This window comes from Procambarus clarkii, chromosome 60 (assembly GCF_040958095.1).
Source record: "Procambarus clarkii isolate CNS0578487 chromosome 60, FALCON_Pclarkii_2.0, whole genome shotgun sequence".
NCBI lineage: Eukaryota > Metazoa > Arthropoda > Malacostraca > Decapoda > Cambaridae > Procambarus > Procambarus clarkii.
This window is the reverse complement of record NC_091209.1, coordinates 20,004,349-20,023,593: the sequence shown is the minus strand read 5'-3', so window position 1 is coordinate 20,023,593 and position 19,245 is coordinate 20,004,349. Positions and strand designations below refer to the sequence as shown.

General features: G+C 39.2%; 1 protein-coding gene across 4 annotated transcripts in view; it reads right to left on the bottom strand.

Annotated features, from left to right (window-relative positions):
- The window catches only part of LOC123767014 (beta-alanyl-bioamine nonribosomal peptide synthetase ebony), a 43,913-nt gene extending 29,155 nt beyond the window's left edge, over positions 1–14,758 (bottom strand). The window contains exons 1-3 of one of the 4 annotated variants that reach the window (XM_069307671.1): positions 14,533–14,659; positions 5,951–6,125; positions 5,447–5,620 (exon numbers count right to left, since the gene is read on the bottom strand). In XM_069307671.1, the coding sequence (XP_069163772.1) occupies positions 5,447–5,620; positions 5,951–5,976 (200 nt within the window). In that variant the 5' untranslated portion in view covers positions 5,977–6,125; positions 14,533–14,659. Of the gene's footprint in view, positions 1–5,446; positions 5,621–5,950; positions 6,126–14,364 lie in introns of all 4 variants that reach the window. The other 3 variants (XM_069307674.1, XM_069307672.1, XM_069307673.1) reach the window with 3 other exon arrangements.
- Positions 14,759–19,245: the final 4,487 nt, after the last annotated feature.

The window sequence follows — 19,245 nt, the reverse complement described above, 5'->3', positions numbered from 1 at the left end:
CTTGCGGATACAATTAAAGGACCGAGAGTTAAATTTCATTAATCTATACATCTCTGATAGCTCCCTTGATTTACGATACTTGCCAGATTCCTTCTTTTCTGAAGATACACTTGTGGTAGGGGATTTTAATGCCAGACATCCAGCTTTAGGATCAAGGGGTAAAGCAAATAGGAATGGTTGCAGTTTTTGATGGTACCAGTTTTTGCAGGAACATGAAGATGTTCAACTGCTGGGCGAGCCCTCTCCTACTCATTTGAGGGGAGGGAGATTAGATTATGCTTGTTTAATAAATGCTGAGGGCATAGAGGGGAATTGTCTTACTGTGGATGAAATGCTAAGTGATCATTTTGCATTACAAATACAGCTTAAACTAGATAAAAAGCATGCCTGCCTTCAGAGGAAAAGGTTAAAGTTTAATGAGGGAGAATTAAGGGGTCTTGTTGGCCATATTAAGTCTTGGTATGATACTTATAAGCCGGTTTCGGCAGAAACATTTTATGAAGATTTAATTAAGGAGGTAGATGTATTTAATGCAGCATTGAACCGGAAACCATCTAGTATAAAAAGGCATCCCCCCAGAAAAGAAAATTATACACATGACAAGATGCTTAAGGGGTGGACATTAACAATGAGGAGAGCTCACAGGGATTGGAATAGGAATGGTAGGACTGAGGAAGGGAAGAATGCTTTACTGGCAGTTGCTAGGCTGTGTGGGGAGAAGAGAAAGGAAATTAGGAGCAAGTATTGGCAGGAATTTGCAGAGAAAGTTGGGAGTAACAGAAACTTGAAGGAAATCTGGCAAGACGTAAATAAAATAAGGGGTAAAAAACACAATTTTGTTGCACATCCAGACCCGCAAGGAATTGCAAATGGGCTCGTAAATAAATGGGCGGAAGCTGCCAAACTTAGTTCATTACCTGCTGTAACGAGAGAGTCATTAGATTCTTGGAAAGATCTAAGAAAGGATTTTATACTTATAGCGGGTAACAGTGGTGATGTCACTTGCACAGGTATTACCAGAGAAGAACTAATAATGGCGATTAAAGTTGGGAAATCTACCGCACCTGGGGAGGATGGAGTAACTTATGAAATACTTAATGAACTTGCCACTATGACGAAAAGCCCACTTTTAGACCTCTTTAATATTAGTTATAAAGAGGGCAGTATTCCCAGTAAATGGAAAAAAGCTATGATCATCCCTATCCCTAAAGCCAATGGAGAATATAGACCTGTGTCTTTAACCTCGTGTTTTTGTAAAATGATGGAGAGGATCATTTTAAATAGACTTTTATATATAATAGGTGATCAGCTGTCTAGTAATTTGTTCGGGTTCCTCAAAGGAAAAAGTACCCCTGATTGTATTATTAAATGTCTAGCTAATGAAAATGATTATTATAGACTTTTCATTGATTTACAGGGAGCTTTTGATAAAGCCAACAAAGAGGTTATTTTATATGAATTAGCTAGTCTTGGTGTTAAAGGGAAATTATTGCGCTGGATAGGGGATTATCTTTACGAAAGGAAGGCTCAGGTGTGGTATCAAGGTTGTATGTCAGGTGTGAGGTCTTTTGAACTCGGCACACCTCAGGGAGGAGTGTTGAGTCCCACCCTGTTTAATGTACTAATGAATAAGATAGCATCTGAGAGATACTCAAATGGGGTAACTCCGATCATATATGCCGATGATATTTTGTTTCAGGGCAAAGATATTTCAAAGGTTCAAACAGTGTTGGACAATTTCGGAAACCTGTGTCACCATATGGGATTGGTGGTTAATGAAAACAAAACTAAGTTTGAATGTAGAAGTCGGAGCCCCATTGTTTTGAAAATAAACGATAAAAATATAGAGAGAGTTAATATATATAAATATTTAGGCATATATGTTGGATATACCCATGAGAGTTTGGAAGCTGAGATGAATAGACTGTTGGGTCAATGTCGGAAGAGATTACAACCTCTGAAGGCTTTGGCATGCTGTGGAAAGGGAGTGGGAGTCCCTGTGCTACGAATGTTATACTTGAGTACTGTAAGATCTCTTATTGATTATGCTGCACCTGTCATTTCTTGTTTTGGTAAAGGTAGGATGGGCAAGTTGGAGAAGGTACAAAATGAAGCAATGAGAATTATCTTAGGATGCCCAAGAAATGCTATGATTGAGATAATGAGGATGGAGTTGAATCTGCAGAGTATTGGGGATAGAATTTCAGAGATAAATGTAGCCTCTGCCATTAGATTAATGAGAGGTGGGGGAGCTAATGAATTAATCCTCTCGGTTCAAAAGGTGGGAAGTAGTGAACAGTGTATGATGAAGAAGAGAGTATATATGAATAAATTATGTCATAATGTTATAAAGTATGATGTTATTACAGAGTGTGTTGCTGTGCCCAAGAGAAAATTTACACCACCATGGGAGGATTGTAATGTAGATGTAGTAATTACTCCCTTGCATAAGAAAAAAAGTATGTATGAAATAGGAGAGCTGAGGGCAACATATGATTGTATAATTAGGAAACTGCCTACGGAAAACACTCTACATGTATATTGTGATGGGTCAGTAGCTAGGGATGGGAAGGCAGGATGTGGAGTCTTGATCAGGGAGTACACTGACATCGGCACTGTAGATACTGTTATTGGACGCCGCTTAACTGACAATGTCTCTTCAACGCAGGCTGAACTCCAAGGAGTATTAGCAGGATTACAGGAAGTAGTCAAATGTGGTAAAAATGCTTGCTTCTTTATTGACAGCAGAGGAGCGTTAGAGTCTTTAAATAGCAGACGCCCAGTATACCAGAATATTGTGATAGAGTGTAGAGAGAATGTTAAGAGACTTGAAAAAACTGGGTATAAAGTAAGATTCATGTGGATCCCTTCACATGTGGGAATACTGTTGAATGAGGTAGTTGATGACATAGCGAAGAGAGCCACTGAAAAAACTCTTGTTGATGTTGTATGTCAGTTAACCTTGAAACAAATAAAAACTAGACTCAAGGTGATTCAGGAGGGTGAAGAAATGATAAAGAGAATGGCAATGGTGGACAGTAGTAACACACTTAAGAATTATTCAATAATAAATACAAATTCGTCCTTCACTTATGGTAAAGGAAAGTCTACTTGGAAGGATTCAATTTACATGAGATTACGATTAGGATATAAATATATCTGGCAATACGGTGTTGATGTCAGTGAAAAAGATAAGGAGTGTAAATTATGTAGTATGCCGTACGCCCACACCTTAGAACATTATGTATTAGAGTGTCACCTTATTGAAAAATATAGAAATAAGGAAATAAATAGTGTACCACATCAAATTGTTTGGATGTGTGATAATGGTATAATAGACAGTATACTTAGGAGCTACAAGAATTTTGCCCCAAGAATGTAACAATTATATGCTGTACTTGCTGTATGCAATGTTAAATGGGATTCTTGTACTGTTATATGTCTATTTGTACTCACTGAATTTGTGCGCCCCTTGAGGGACTTGAAGTAGAGGGGGGTAGAAATAGCCTAAGCTACTCTATCCCTTTGAGATGTATTTATTGCTTATCTCAATAAACATACTTGAACTTGAACTTGAACTTGAATGGGCTCAGGGACTGAACCCCACAATTCATTTAGCTAAGCAAGTTACAATCTTGATGAGCTAGTTACAAAATTCAATATAAGTCGTCACATCAACAATGGGTTCGAGATCGACCTCAAGTTAGTAAGTTAGTCAGTTAGTTATATAATTATATTCATTGCGGTAGTGGATTTTGACTCCAAGCTCTTTTCCTTTATCAATCTGCTTCAAGGTAACGTTATTAATTTAGTAGTTGTGGTATGGCTTGTTATGCCTTATATGCAAGTCTTGCATTTGTCGATATTAAAAAGCATTTGCCAGTCTTCTAACCATTTGTGGAGTTCATGTAGATCTCTTTGTAAGGCTTCAATATAATTTTCATTCCCACTTTACCATAAATCTTAGTGTCATCTGCAAATTTGACGACGTGGTTTGTAATATTCTCATCTAGGTCATTGATGTATATGACAAAAAGAGTTGGCCCCAAAATGAGCCCTTGTGGTACAAAGCGACGGTCTCGCTTCATGCAGGTCGGCGTTCAATCCCCGACCGTCCAAGTGGTTGGGCACCATTCCTTCCCCCCCGTCCCATCCCAAATCCTTATCCTGATCCCTTTCCAGTGCTATATAGTCGTAATGGCTTGGCGCTTTCCCTTGATAATTCCCTCCCATTTAGCACGACTCTGTTTTCTGTTTTAACCATTGTTTTATCCATTCTAGTATTTTACCATTTATTCAATGTGCCTGTAATTTCCCTGCTTTCCTGTGGTATCTTATCAAAGATACCTATTCAATGAATAATAATAAACAAAGCTATCAATTTCTATTACAGTTATTATCTTGAATTTAAATTTAGCTACAAGGTACCTATTAATACTCTTATTTTTATCTGATAAGAGTAAGAATCTGCCCGAAACGCTATATGTGTTAGTAGCTCAAGTATGTTTATTGAGATAAGAAAGAATACATCTCAAAGGGATAGAGTAGGTTAGGGTATTTCTACCCCACTTGAAGTAGAGGGGGGATAGAAATAGCCTAAGCTACTCTATCCCTTTGAGATGTATTTTTTCTTGTCTCAATAAACATACTTGAACTTGGCCTTGCAAGAATGTAATACTCAAACACCAAAGTTATGTACTCTCACAATAATGTACCTTTTTGTAAATTAATAAATAAATATAGTTGTATAAGTATTAATAGGTACGAGACTTATATCTCGGCGACTAATGCCTTATTCATTGGACAGTAGTCGTTAAGATGTAAGTCTCGTGCTTATCACACACTAAGACCTTGACAAAGCATTCAGGAGAATGCGAAAGACTTGGTGTAAATCTTTACATAAAATTCACAAATACTTAAGTGTGGGTTTTATCCTATGTTATTATGTCTGTGAGAAGACACTGCCATTAATGTGAGAAGACATTATTACTAACTCCTTAAAATGTTTCATCATTGTCTGACCCTCAGTGCCCAGATTCATGAAGCAGTTACGCAAGCACTTATGAACGTGTACATCTTTCCTCAATCTTTGACGGCTTTGATTACATTTATTAAACAGTTTACAAGCATGAAAACATCCCAATCAACTGTTGTTATTGTTATAAACAGCCTCCTGGTGCTTCTCAGAGCTCATTAACTGTTTACTAATTGTAAAGAAAGTCGCCAAAGATTGAAAGAAGATGTACGGTTCGTAAGTACTTGCGTAACTGCTTCCTGAATCTGGCCCCCCAATCAACTGTTGTTATTGTTATAAACAGCCTCTTGGTGCTTCGGAGATCATTAACTGTTTACTAATTGTAAAGAAAGTCGCCAAAGATTGAGAAAATATGTACGGTTCGTAAGTACTTGCGTAACTGCTTCATGAATCTGGGTATATCGTACGCACCTGGCTAGCTTGTTGGCCCTCTCGTTAAGATGGTGATAGGTGATCCAGGAGTGATGGCCGGCGTCCTTCAGGGCCGGGGAGGTGGGCCGGCCCAGAGCCACACATTCAAAGACCTGTGGCACCACCGCCGCAGCCTCGGAGAGCTGGCGCTGTGGTCCTCTGAGACTCATCACGCTGTGGAATTAAAGACGTCGTAAGTCTCCAGCAACAAACAATACTTATCTGAAGTTACCTAACAACAAAATAATGAATATGTACACCGAGAAGTGTAACCTACTGCGTCTTGGCAGTTTTTTATTAACAAGCTTAGTTACGCACTATGAGGATATCATCATCAACACAAGAGTGAAAAGGAAGCAGTGAAACTAAAAGTCCCTTTCTCGCAGGATGGTTAGTCATACAGAGCCATGTGTTCAGTAGCCTGCACTGGCAAATTTGAGGTTCATTAAGAGGATATCTTCAATAACACCAGGGTGAATAAAGTTACTGCAAAGCTCCGGGTACCTCATGTCAATGGGTCTAGTAGGCATCCATCAGTCTCAGGAGATACTGAGACTGATGGTCTAAAGTCTAAATGGGCTGATAACTGAGCATTCGATGTTGTAGTGTGCGAGATCGTGCCGCAGTTCCTGCTCACAGAGTTTGCACCTGGAGTGCTCAGGATTGGGAGATCCGTCACCTGTAACAGGTACATTTTTGTTAACAAAATGACGAAGCTACTTTCCTTTAGATAACCCATTTTACGCATGTTATTAAACAGGATGGTTTTGCTTTCTAAACCTTCAATTTTAAAAGTTTGGATAATGCAATGTGTCTAGCAAGCTTCGCGTGATAATAAAATAAGAATTAACTGAGAGAATCAGCGAGCACTCAGCGTCAATTTCTCCGAGGGCAAACTACCAAATGGTTAATTAAAATGACAAACGAGTTATCCTCACCGGTAATTGGCTAATGAATTGGCACATTACACAGATTAGTGGATCCGCCCATGAAATTTCTAACCCGACATTTATAACCGCTACCAATCGACCTCTCTTAGCCTATAGGTTCCATACCATTTGTACATAAAGTCCAAGACCCAAGTGCCCATACCATTATGCGTTTGAAAGTGGCGTAATTGCATAATTCTAGTTGAGTTGACAGAGCTTCCCGAGGGCCCTGCGGACAGGAACTGATGAGAGAATAGAAGCCCGTTGATTGAGCGTAATGACCGCTTCCTGGGAGAACTTAGCAGGCCACAATAGCCTCGTCACCACACAGGAACTGAGGCAACCAACTACCGCAGGAAACTGGTCGCAAGACAGTTTTGTCACCGGTTCAAGTTCAAGTATGTTTATTGAGACAAGAAAAAAATACATCTCAAAGGGATAGAGTAGCTTAGGCTATTTCTACCCCCACCCCCCACCCCCCAACCCCAGGTTTGTAACCAGTAATAACAGCGTACGCCTAATGCCTATATCATTAAAATTGTACGCTAATGCAATTACATTTGTCTAAAATGTATAAGTGTTTATTTTGCTGTGCACCTGTGCAGTCCAATCAAATTTTAACGATTTGTATTAATTGTTGCGAATAAAGCTTCTAATTCTAATTACGAGGAATAGATTCGATAATTCAAAAACAAAAAAGTTCGGAAACAAACGTGCATAGGAATGTTTTATTTTTTCGAAAATACACGTTCACCTAAAATTGCTTGACGGCTAACTTGGTGTCACCTTAAAAATGTCCTCTCGTTGTGCCTGAAAACTTCACCAAGTTGTAATTTAAAGTTGAGCACTGAAGTCGCTTCGAAGGTTTAACAAACTTGGGCAAAGTAGGCAAAAACAATATTTTCTGTTGTTGAGTTGCCAAAACTTAATTAATATGTCCCAACCTTTTTAGGTCGACCCATGCACTGCCGGGTACCTTACCTAGTACTTATATATATTAAGGAGGAGGATAGACAGGAGGCAGTAAAGCATGTATCTGTGTCATTCTGTGTCATTGTCATGCATGACACAATGACTTAATACATTAATCATGACAGGTGAAACACATGGAAAGGAAAAATTGTGACAAATCTTTTACACTGACTCAAAGAAGAGAAGTAGTGTCTAACAAATCTGCTAGTAGCAAATAAAACGACGTACCATCTTTCTCCCCTTTACCCTACGGGCTCACCATAGCCCGTGCTACTTGGAACTTTGTTTCAGGTAGCAAATCTTTAACAACAACAACATCCCCTTTACCATCCCCCCCCACTCCTTCAGTCTTCTCCCCCTTCCCCTTACCCTCCCCTTTCAAATAAGACCCAAGAGGAGACTCAAGAGGAATTTGAAGAGGCTCTCCTGCGAGGCGCCCTCTCGGACCATTGGCCCATCCACAAACATAAGAAATCGATGGGTAGAAGCGTCGACGAACGTGTGAACATCGAAGATATTCATTCTAACCTCTTGAACAATGGTGTTCCAGTGATTCAAGTTCAAGTATGTTTATTGAGACAAGAAAGAATTACATCTCAAAGGGATAGAGTAGCTTAGGCTATTGAAATACATCTCAAAGGGATAGAGTAGCTTAGGCTATTGAAATACATCTCAAAGGGATAGAGTAGCTTAGGCTATTGAAATACATCTCAGAGGGATAGAGTAGCTTAGGCTATTTCTAACCCCTCAATGTTCTAGTGATTCTCCGGTGTTGATGGCATCACGACAAGGATCCAGAAAATGTAACAAAAAACTGCCTAACGATTGAAAATTTACGAAATAGTTGTTTCAAGGCTACGGCGAAAGATGAAAGTTGGTAAAATATTTTTAGATTCAAAACTGTTCAGTGTTAGCACTTGCAAACACCTGTGGTGCATCACTGTACACTTCCGGAACTGGATACGTTGGACAAAATGTGTTTACCGATGCAATGAAATGTAACAAAAATTTAGTGGATACCTTCAATACTTATAGTATATTGTAGAATTCTAAATGATATAGTATGTTTTTTTTGTTTGTGTTTTGGCAGGGAAAGAGCTGCGGCGGCCCTAAGCCTCTGGCTGGCCCACTAAGTGTTGCTTGTTTCTGTTCTACTTGGGCGGGATATGAGTATTTATGACTCTTATGGTCGCTTCAGTAAGATTTTGCCCAATTTGTTTAACAAATTCTTCTGCTCTGTTGAATCTAAGTCGAAATCTTATTGGGTTTGTAACTGTGCACTGTGTTAGATAATGTTCCAGTGGTCTGTCTGGCATTTCTCCACAGTGCTGACATTTCCTCTCATCTTCCGGAACCTGTAAGCCTATTTCCCATGCACATGGAAATCCAAGCCGGATGCGACGTAAGTGTACTTCTGTTGCTCTACTGCTCCCTTTCATCAAACTAAGTGGTTCGTAGTTGGTTGAATTCATGTACCAACCCGCAGATCCTGATGTTACAACTGCTGTGTTGTGGTCAATGTACACCAACTGCATTGCTCTGTTTCTAATAACTTTTTTAATCTGTGATAGACTCTGTGGTATATAAATGTCTACACTTCTTCGCGTTGCAAGTTGCAAGTTTTGCAGCTTCGTTGGCAATGTTATTTGCTATTATTTTCACATGACTTGGCTACCCGGTTAATAAGTACCCGACGGCCTTGACGTTTGAGTGTTTGCATTAATGATATGACATTTGTGATCAGATGGATGTTGTCATGTATGTGTTCTTGTTGCAAGGTTTCAATTGCAGTTCTCGAATCTGTGTCGGTGTTCAACAAGAGCATGTTCCAAAGCCTTTTGAATGGCTAGCATCTCTGTTTGTAAAGTTGAACACCCGTTTGAGAGTCTCCAACTATTTACAGTTTCCTGCCTTAACTGCAGCTCCGGTTTCTTGTCCTTGCTGATTTCCTGGTCCATCTGTGAAGTATGTGAAGCTGTCAGATGCCAAGTTTGCTTCTATTTGCATCTGTGCAATATTTAGTAGCAGATGAGGATTAGTCTAGTTCTTTTTTCCATCAAGAACCATAATCTTAAAATCTGCTGGCAGCGATTCGCAAGGGGCTTGCATAACGAAATCTGCATGTATTTCGTCGACACCCTTCTCAGTGATTGTGTTTGTTATATCAAATAAGTTATGGTGTTTATTGCACAATGGGTCCACCTGTTGCTATTGGAGGCTCTTCTGTCCCTAGTTAGTGCTCCAGTGATTATATCTTCAAGTGAACTGATTCTAGGTCTAGTCAATATCTTGGTCAGCATGCATGCAGCAATCCCTTTCACCCTTATGTCAGTCGATGTTAGCTTGGTTTCTAGTCTTGGGTTCAATATTTTAGTCCATCTGCGAGCCCCTGTTATGACTCGCATTGCATCATTTTGAATAACGTCAACGTTTGCCCACTGACCAGGAGAAAGAGTGAGTAAGGCAGGCGCTGCATAATGAACTAGGGAACGAACAGCATGTATGTAAAATATTATTAATACTTTGTGTCCCACTCCTAGATAAGACCCTGTGATTGCTCTCATTATATTCAGATATAGTATGGTATATGACCCAGGACAAGACGTTTGTCATATATGAAGCAGTTTGTTAATAAGTTTAACCGATATTGTCAAAAACAATCCTTAATACAAAAACATTACACCCACACACACACATTAGAAAGAACATTTTCAGTGTCAGAGTACTTAACAATGGAACACACCAATTGACTTACAGTTGAGAGGCGGGACCAAAGAGCCGAAGCTCAACCCCTGCAAGAACAATCAGGCAAGTACAACTAAGTAAGTACACCTACACACACACACACACACTCTTCTAACCGGGTCCAACAGGAACTCAGAAAACAAGATATATAGTCTTATGTTTACAATGGATGACAGTTTAATAAACTGTTTGTTTACGCTGCCTTGAAAGGCTTTGGTTAAAAACACCAGACAACAAAGAGTGGTTAAAGAGAAGGAAGTGAACAGCCAGGATAAATCAGTCACTTATAATCAGTGCCTCTCTCCCGACACAGTAAATTAAATGGATGCAAGTCACATCATATACAAGGCAATTCGAAGGGGGGTAGAAATAGCCTAAGCAACTCTATCCCTTTGAGATGTATTTATTGCTTATCTCAATAAACATACTTGAACTTGAAGGCAATTCGCCGCGGATATTAATCCACCCCCACTTTAAACTAACCCAACTTAACCAAACCTAATACAGCCAAACTTAATACATCCTACTAATATAACAACACGTAAGATTTTAACAAACGGAAAACTAGCCTCATCGAATCCCGTTGTATATAATTGACCCATACACCGTATAAATCACAGCTTTCAAAGATCGCCCGAAAAAAAAATCGGATGCTTGAGAAGTATAAATCAATCATAAATGGCTTTCCGTTGTCGGAGACGGAAGACGTGCTCGAATAATCGAAGCATTTCCTATACCTACGACGACTAGCCTTTCCCATGATGCTACCCCACAACAGTTCTCAAACTTCCGCTGGGGAAAATGTTGCATCTTTTTGGTGATTAGTTTTGCATTTTGCATCTTTTCAAGTTGTGCCAGCCTCTTATAAGTTATGCCTGCCTGAAATATGTTACCGGGGATCTAATAATATACTTAGTATAAGTGACTCGACTTATTTGGAGAAAATCCCCACTGACACCATTGGATTAGGGGTAGAGGGGGGATTGGAGAGTAGGGAGAGACAAAGAGAGGGGGATTGGGGGTGAGATTGGGAGGGATGGTGGAGAGGGGCAGATTGGGTGAGAGGGTGAAGAGACAGGGAGAGAGGAAAAAGGCGGAGAGAGAGAGAGAGAGAGAGAGGCGCAACCCAGCACCACATCAAATAAATAAATAACCCAAGTCAAACAAAAGAAATATACATATATTACTTTTTAACATAATCTAGCAATACACGAAGCATTACTAAGTCCTTGTGCAGTTTCAAATACTCATAATTTCTCTTCCATAAGCTACAAAAGCGACCAGTAGAGCGATAGAGTTGTCCAGCAATATACAGGGCCACTGTGCTCACAACGTTCGGGTATTTCTCGGCGTGGTTTTCCCAGACAAGCGGATTGGAAGAGGTGGGGCCAATCCTTCAGCCGACACTTACCGGATTTATCCCCGGTGAACTATCTTATCAAAACCTTGCCCCATAGATGAGCTTCGTGCTAGGATAATTGATGCGTAGAATCCGCCCGTTCTCTCCAGTTGTCACAACATTACAAAAATTATGTACTATATTGCCTGAATCTAACCTAACCGAGGACCAACTAGAGAATGAGACCATGTCAACTTAGGAACTACAAGAATTTTGCCCCAATGATTGTAACACTTACTATATTAATATGCAATGTTAAATGTTGTATTGTGATTTGTGTATCTGTACTCACTGAATTTGTGCGCCCCTTGAGGGACTTGAAGTAGAGGGGGGGGGGGTGTAGAAATAGCCTAAGCTACTCTATCCCTTTGAGATGTATTTTTTCTTATCTCAATAAACGAACTTGAACTTGATCTTGTCAATTTTGTGAGCAGCTATGATTTTTTTTAGTACATCAGTTTTTTTGTCAAAAGGAATTTATATGTCAAAATGTGATGTACTATTCGAGAGGACGGATTGAAAAACTAACTAAACTGCAGAATGTGTTTGTGGAACTTCAATAATCATAGTCATGTCTTGTATCCGTATTGATGCAACTTGTCCTCTTACAAAGACCGTCATTTTCGATCGTATGCGTTACATAAAGCCAAAAATTGTCACACTAGAAAATGAAAGCGGCTGGCGAAAGTGACGTACTATCCCGTTTTCTGTTTTGGGTCCTCTGGTAGGTTAGGAGAGGGCACATTAAATTGGCCGTTTTCTAGACGTTTTTAACCTTAGGATGATGGGCTGATTTATGGGAATTGAATAGAGGATTGTAGCCTCTGATTTATGGAGACTGTAGCCTCTGATTGAACAGAGGATTCAGTTAAGGATTGGCGCCGGGCAATCCTTCCCGAGCAGGATACGAACCAAGGCCAAAGCGCTCGCAAAGTAATGGACGAGTGTCTACCACTGCGCCACGCAACCCATCAATGCTTCGCCCACGTACTACAAATACAAATAATCGCCAACAGAACCTAAACACCTAACCTAACCTATGCCTAGATATGCACAATATGCTAATATATTATAATATTAATTTATACCTGAGAAAATTCCCGTTTTGAATGAACAGCATGTAAAAATTGATGAATGCGTCTGTGGGGTCGACCGCTGGATGTAATGGCCTTGAGTCGAGGACGGGTTGAGCTCCCTCACTCACTCATTGTATTGCTTGCTTACTCACCCACTTGCTCAGAGTGAGCGAGCAAATATAGCTACTAATAAAATACTAATAATAAAGCTACTCTTTAACTATTGTTCATGCCAACAGAATGCTTGACAACATTGAAACAGCAGCATACACTGCCAAAACATAGTTTGGCATCCGTCGCCTCAGCAGGCGCCCAAACATGGCGCCGCATCGGCTTGCATCAGAGCATCAGGAAACAGTCCCCGTGGCGCCAGCCCGTCCTCCAAACAAAGATCTAAAAGTGATTCCATGCACCCGCCAAACCCCCTGTTTATGAATGAAAACGGTTTACACACGACTTACAACTGCTGACGTTCGAACATTTCCGGAACAAGTGCTTCACTGACGAATTTTGTTCGAACCACAACGCTGTAAATGCTTCACACACGTACTACAAATACAAATAATCGCCAACAGAACCTAAATACCTAACCTAACCTATGCCTATATATGCACAATATGCTAATATATTATAATATAAATTTATATTTCAGAAAATTCCCGTTGTGAATGAACAGCATGTAAAAATTTATGAATGCGTCTGTGGGGTCGACCGCTGGATGTAATGGACTTGACCCGACCACACACTAGAAAGTGAAGGGATGACGACGTTTCGGTCCGTCCTGGACCATTCTTAAGTCGATTGTGAGAATCGACTTGAGAATGGTCCACGACGGACCGAAACGTCGTCGTCGTCCCTTCACTTTCTAGTATGGTTTGGTCAACATATTTCAGCCACGTTATTGTGACTCCTCGTCTGCATAATGAACTTGAGTTTAGGATCTTCGTGGATAAAAAAAAATCCAAAATTTATTTTCATTTTTTTTTCATTTTCAAATTACGTCCATTTTAGGCCATACGGGTAAACGGCAAAATTCAGACGTAATTTATAAGAAGACAAGTTGGTCGACAACAATCAAATTCAATTATTGCAACTCGGTACGTTTCTCTGGCGAAAATTTTAGTCAGTTAAGTTTGTTTCTTAAGAACATAAGAATCAAGGAAGCTGCAGAAGGCCTTTTGGCCCATACGAGGCAGCTCCTATTTATTTCAACTCAAACTCATTCATTTATATGCCTAACCTACGCTTGAAACAATCAAGGGATCCTACTTCTGTCATGATCTTCGACCATCCTGCAAGCGGTGGTGGAAAAGGTTAGAGAAGCATATTTCTATATCTGAAATAGAATGTCAAGAGTAGGAAGCCTTTATTAAAAACTTGACTTATGAAAACCTTTTGTGGGGAGGGCTATAAATGCCGCTATTTCTTAAAGTGTGGCACTCGGGCCAACCCCGACTGCATTATCCATTTTGTTTCATGTGTGAAAGTTGGGTAAAACTAGCCCCAAAAGTCTGATCTCCACCTTCAGAGATAGACAGACATTCTCTTTTGTATAGATTAATATCGAGTTAAGAAAATTACCTTTTATGAACGAACATTAAAATTGGCGAATGTGTCAGTAGTTTTGCCCGTCAGATGAATGAGCAGAACCTTGTAGACTGAGAACGGTGTAAATATTTTCATTTTTTCACGTTTGATACTCATTTTAGACAGTAAATGACAGACCCAGTATATAAAGCCCCCCAAATAAGTTTGCTGTAGCCATGTCGTTCCATATTTATAATATTTATCACATACCTTGAATAGGGTGAGAGCAGCGCCGACGTAACACTTAGCAATGCAGTCGGGTAAAAAAAAATAACTTGTTACAGTATTGAATTAGTTATGTTTGAAGCATTAAATTGATTGCCTAATGCTTATATATATATCGTTAATGTGTAAGTGAAACCCTAATACAACACTCACATCTCAAATTTATAGTCCAGCAAGGGAACGTTAATGACTGGGTAGTGAATAACTGGGAGAGGTATTCAGTACGTGCTCCCGTACCCACGTCCCGCACGCAACTGTCCCAGTTACAAGGGTGACTAGGGTAGGGTGCCCGGTCGGGTGTGTTCGGGTGGGGTGCCCAGTCGGGTGTGTTCGGGTGAGGCTGTGGTTCTTCACCTTATGTCAAGGGTAAACACGCCCCCCTCTCGCCACTGGGAAAATTTGTATAAATAACGAGAAACTAATGTACTCACCCTGTTGTGGTTGCTGGGGGTTGAGCTCTGGCACTTTAATCCCGCCTCTCAACTGTCAAGCAACTGGTGTACAGATTCCTGAGCCTACTGGGCTCTATCATATCTCCATTTGTATGGTGTCTGGTGTCTGCCTACACCACATGACTGCCTAATGTCCCCTTGTCCCTCTTCCATCTGTGTCCCCTTGTTCGCGTACCCCCCTTGTTAAACAACTTATCTCTATCTACTCTGTCAATTCCTGTGAGAATTTTGTAGGTAGTGATCATGTCTCTCCGAGCTCTCCTGACTTCCAGCAACGTGTGGTGCATTTCACGCAGACTTTCCTCGTAGCTCATGCCTTTTAGTTCTGGGACTAGCCTAGTGGCATACCTCTGAACTTTTTCAAGCTTCGCCTTGTGCTTGACAAGATACGGGCTCCATGCTGGGGCCGCATACTCCAGGATTGGTCTTACATACGTGGTATACAAGGTTCTGAATGTGATACACTGGGAAAGAGTTATCTTTTGGTTATTATCATTTAAACGAACGATTAAGCGCATATTATTATTGATTATAGTTAAGCGCAATATTAGTTATCAGTTCTCTGTCTCTTTTATATTACCATATTATTATTTTAAATTTAAGCACTTTGTATCCAACATATTTTTTATTTTAATTTCTGATTGTTCTGTTTGTTATTTTTAAATTTAAGTAATTTGTATCCAACAACATTTTTATTTGTGTTAATGTTGTAAACAAAATTATACAATATGGACCCTTTTGTCACACACACTTCCCTCATACTATATTCTAATTCAAATGACCTTAAACAGTCTTCTCCATTCTCGCGGCATGCAAGTTGATCCCGAACTATTTCTACTACCACATATCTACAATAAAATACATAAACTATATAATAATACATAATACATATCTACAATAAAATAAAATAAACCACGCACAAAACATAATAAATTACGCTATAGCCTATAGTCTCAAGCTTCTCTACGAGGCTAACTTACACTCTCAACACAACCATAATATACATTGATGGATCATGTATACAAACAGCAATGAACATTCTTCCATCCCTTCAAATAAGGTTGTTCACTGTCAGCACCGCAACCCGTTACCAACATTCACAGCAGAAATATAAATATAACAGCAGAAATATAAATATAACAGCAGAAATATAAATATAACAGCAGAAATATAAATATAACAGCAGAAATATAAATATAACAGCAGAAATATAAATATAACAGCAGAAATATAAATATAACAGCAGAAATATAAACTCTGTATCAAGTTCGACAGATAATAACTACACTACTGCTGTTGAGGACTGCAATCTACAGCAGTTGCAAAAGTTCAATTCAAATCATTATACATACTACTCCAACACGTGATAAAAAGGCTATACTCCATTGTATCCTACGATTTTTTCATGAACATCTTCCAAAAGGATATGCCATATCCATACACAACCCGTTCTCGCACTCACATATATATATGATGCTTATCTTAACATACTAAGAAGGTTAGGTAAGGTCGGTGTTTTGTATGAAGCTTTTCAAGGTAAACTAGTATGTTTAGTATGTCACATATGCACGTATTTAATATGTCAATATTGACAGTAAGAAAGTGCGAGAACGGGCCCCATACAATGGATCCTGCCACATTGTGGAATACTCTACAATTAAACTACAGATAAATTAGCTAAAAACAATATACCCCACAACAGACATCACACATGTTGTGTGATAGAACACTTGTAAACAAAAAATTAGATTAAGACGCCTTACTACATATAAAATAAGTAGTAAGGTCATTCGCTAAATAACAACAAATCAACCAAAAATTGACGCCACATGTAGCCTAGTCATATACTAAAACCACCCGGATAAACATTAATAAAAAAACCTACATAAAAAGATTAATCCTAGCATAAAGGACAGCAAGGACGAGCTGATGCCATAAGCACAAAAGCCAGTCTTGCCGCAAAGTTAATCTTTAAGCGAGACTTAAAATCTCGCTGAATCAAAGTTACTCTTAAAGAAGATTCTCACTATACACTCTACCGGGGTGAAGATCCTCACTATACACTATACCGGGGTGAAGATTCTCGATCACTTTACACACTGTAAACGATCCTGTACTCACGATATTCATGTCTAACGAGAGCCTCAAAGCTAAATTATAGATATTAAAAAGGACAATTATGTAATTTATTCAACAACAAAGGACCTTCACATATCACGTCCCACCCCCCCCCCCCCCCCACCCGCGGTTTACGGGAAAATGGGGTTTTTCCTTCACAAATCGGTAAAAAAACACGTAAAAGAGTTATATATAGCTCTTCATTTATGGGCGGTGTGGTTCAGTCTGGGATATGGATACGTTGTTTTAATTTGGAGTTGCGTTTGCCGCCCAATTTCCATTCTTATACAGTAATATATATATCTTACTTCTGAAGATGTATTAATATACGAAAGTACTTAAGGAAATTCCTGTTTATATAAATATTAGTTCAATAGTGACTATCGCCGATGTTTTAAAGCCAGATTTATACATCTGGCAACCAGCTGACATCTGATTGTTTTTAAGTGGTGTAATAACTAAATTTTCTCATGGTTATATAAATTAATTTAATTATATGTTTTGAGCGTTCATTCCGTTTTGCTTCGGGACTCAAATTCATGAAGTATTTTAGGATTTCTTCGCTTATCGGCTGAAATTGAAATTGAAATTGAAATAAGTTTATTGAGGTAAAATACACACAAAGGGATGAGGTACCTCAAGCTATTCTCACCCCGTTCTTATCGGCTGGGTTTAATAGAACGTTCGATTCACTAATCCGTCTCAAGTTGCTTTAAGCTGCATTCTTTGTTCGTGTATGACGTTTGTGACGTCACGAAAGCGCTCAAACAATTCCTAGAACGCTTTTTTTTCACAACGCATCGGTCATTCCCAGGGCTGCTTACATCACAAGCATGAAGCAAGTCTTTATGTAACTGAACATTAATTAAGGAATTGCGGGTCGTCATAATACTGATACCAGGAAATTGATGTTTGTTTGTTATTTAAGTAAGAATAGATACAAGAAATTGTAAGATGATAGCCGAACAAGAACTGATGGTGACAACGGGCTCACCATAGCCCGTGCTACTTGGAACTTTGAGTTCCAAGTAACTGAATCTTTAACAACAACAAACTGATGGTGACGTAGTGAAAACACACTCGCCCTGCGTGCCACGAGTAGTCTTGGTTCGAGTCCCAGCCCGGGGGAAAGATCGACTGGGCACCAATTTCAACTGTTCGCGCCTGTTCACCCATCAGTAATTTGGTACCTGGTTGTCAACCGATTTGGTCGAGTTCCAGGGAAAAATTACAGTAGGGAAAGCTTAACATGATCTACTGGTAAGGAAAGCGCTCAGTCTGCTAGCAGGAGCTAGCAGGAGTCTGTGTGTAAAAACCTGTGTAAAAAAATAAAACATATCAGGTAAAAAAAAAAAAAAAAAAAAAAAAAAAAAAAAAAAAAAAAAAAAAAAAAAAAAAAAAAAAAAAAAAAAAAAAGGTTAAGGAAATCCCAAGGACAGAGGGACTAGCTCTTGCGTCATCTAAGGTCACCCCAACATTATGTCATTAATATGAACTCTTAACTTTGTCTTAGCACTCCATAAAGCGATTATGAAAGAACTTGAAGAACATATGACACGAAACCTTTGTGGCGCGTTGAATCACATGATTATTCATAAAATTTATTTATTTATTTTTATTTTATTTATATATATACAAGAAGGTACATTGGGTTTGTGAGGATACATAGCGAAGTAATTACAATCTTGTAAAGCCACTAGTACGCGCAGCGTTTCGGGCAGGTCCTTAATCTAACAGATAATTTTAAGTAGGTAACTTCTAGCAAAATTTATAAAATGATAAGAGGTACATTGCAAGAAAGAATATGAGATGAGAGAGATTTGAATGTATATTAAAGCACATCGGTAGCTCAGATTGATTGCATTGACAGCTTGAATGGTAAGCTTAATAGGCACAATACAGCATATTGCTAGCACATATAAGAAGACAGCAATGATCACAATGGTAAAGTTGTTTGGATTAGGTACATAAAGATTGGGAGATTGGGTAACACTAGAGTTTTAGTTTAGTTCATTTATTATGCACCCCATACCCATCTTGTGGGCGGTAGTGGAAAGGGTTACAGAGGCACATAATGGGCTCAGGGACTGAACCCCACAATTCATTTAGCTAAGCAAGTTACAATCTTGATGAGCTAGTTACAAAATTCAATATAAGTCGTCACATCAACAATGGGTTCGAGATCGACCTCAAGTACAGGTTCTAACTTAAGCAACTGACATATGTGGAGAGCTAGTGTCACAATTTATATGTTTGTCCTGCACACCGCCCCCCATCCAGTGGGCAGCGGTGGATA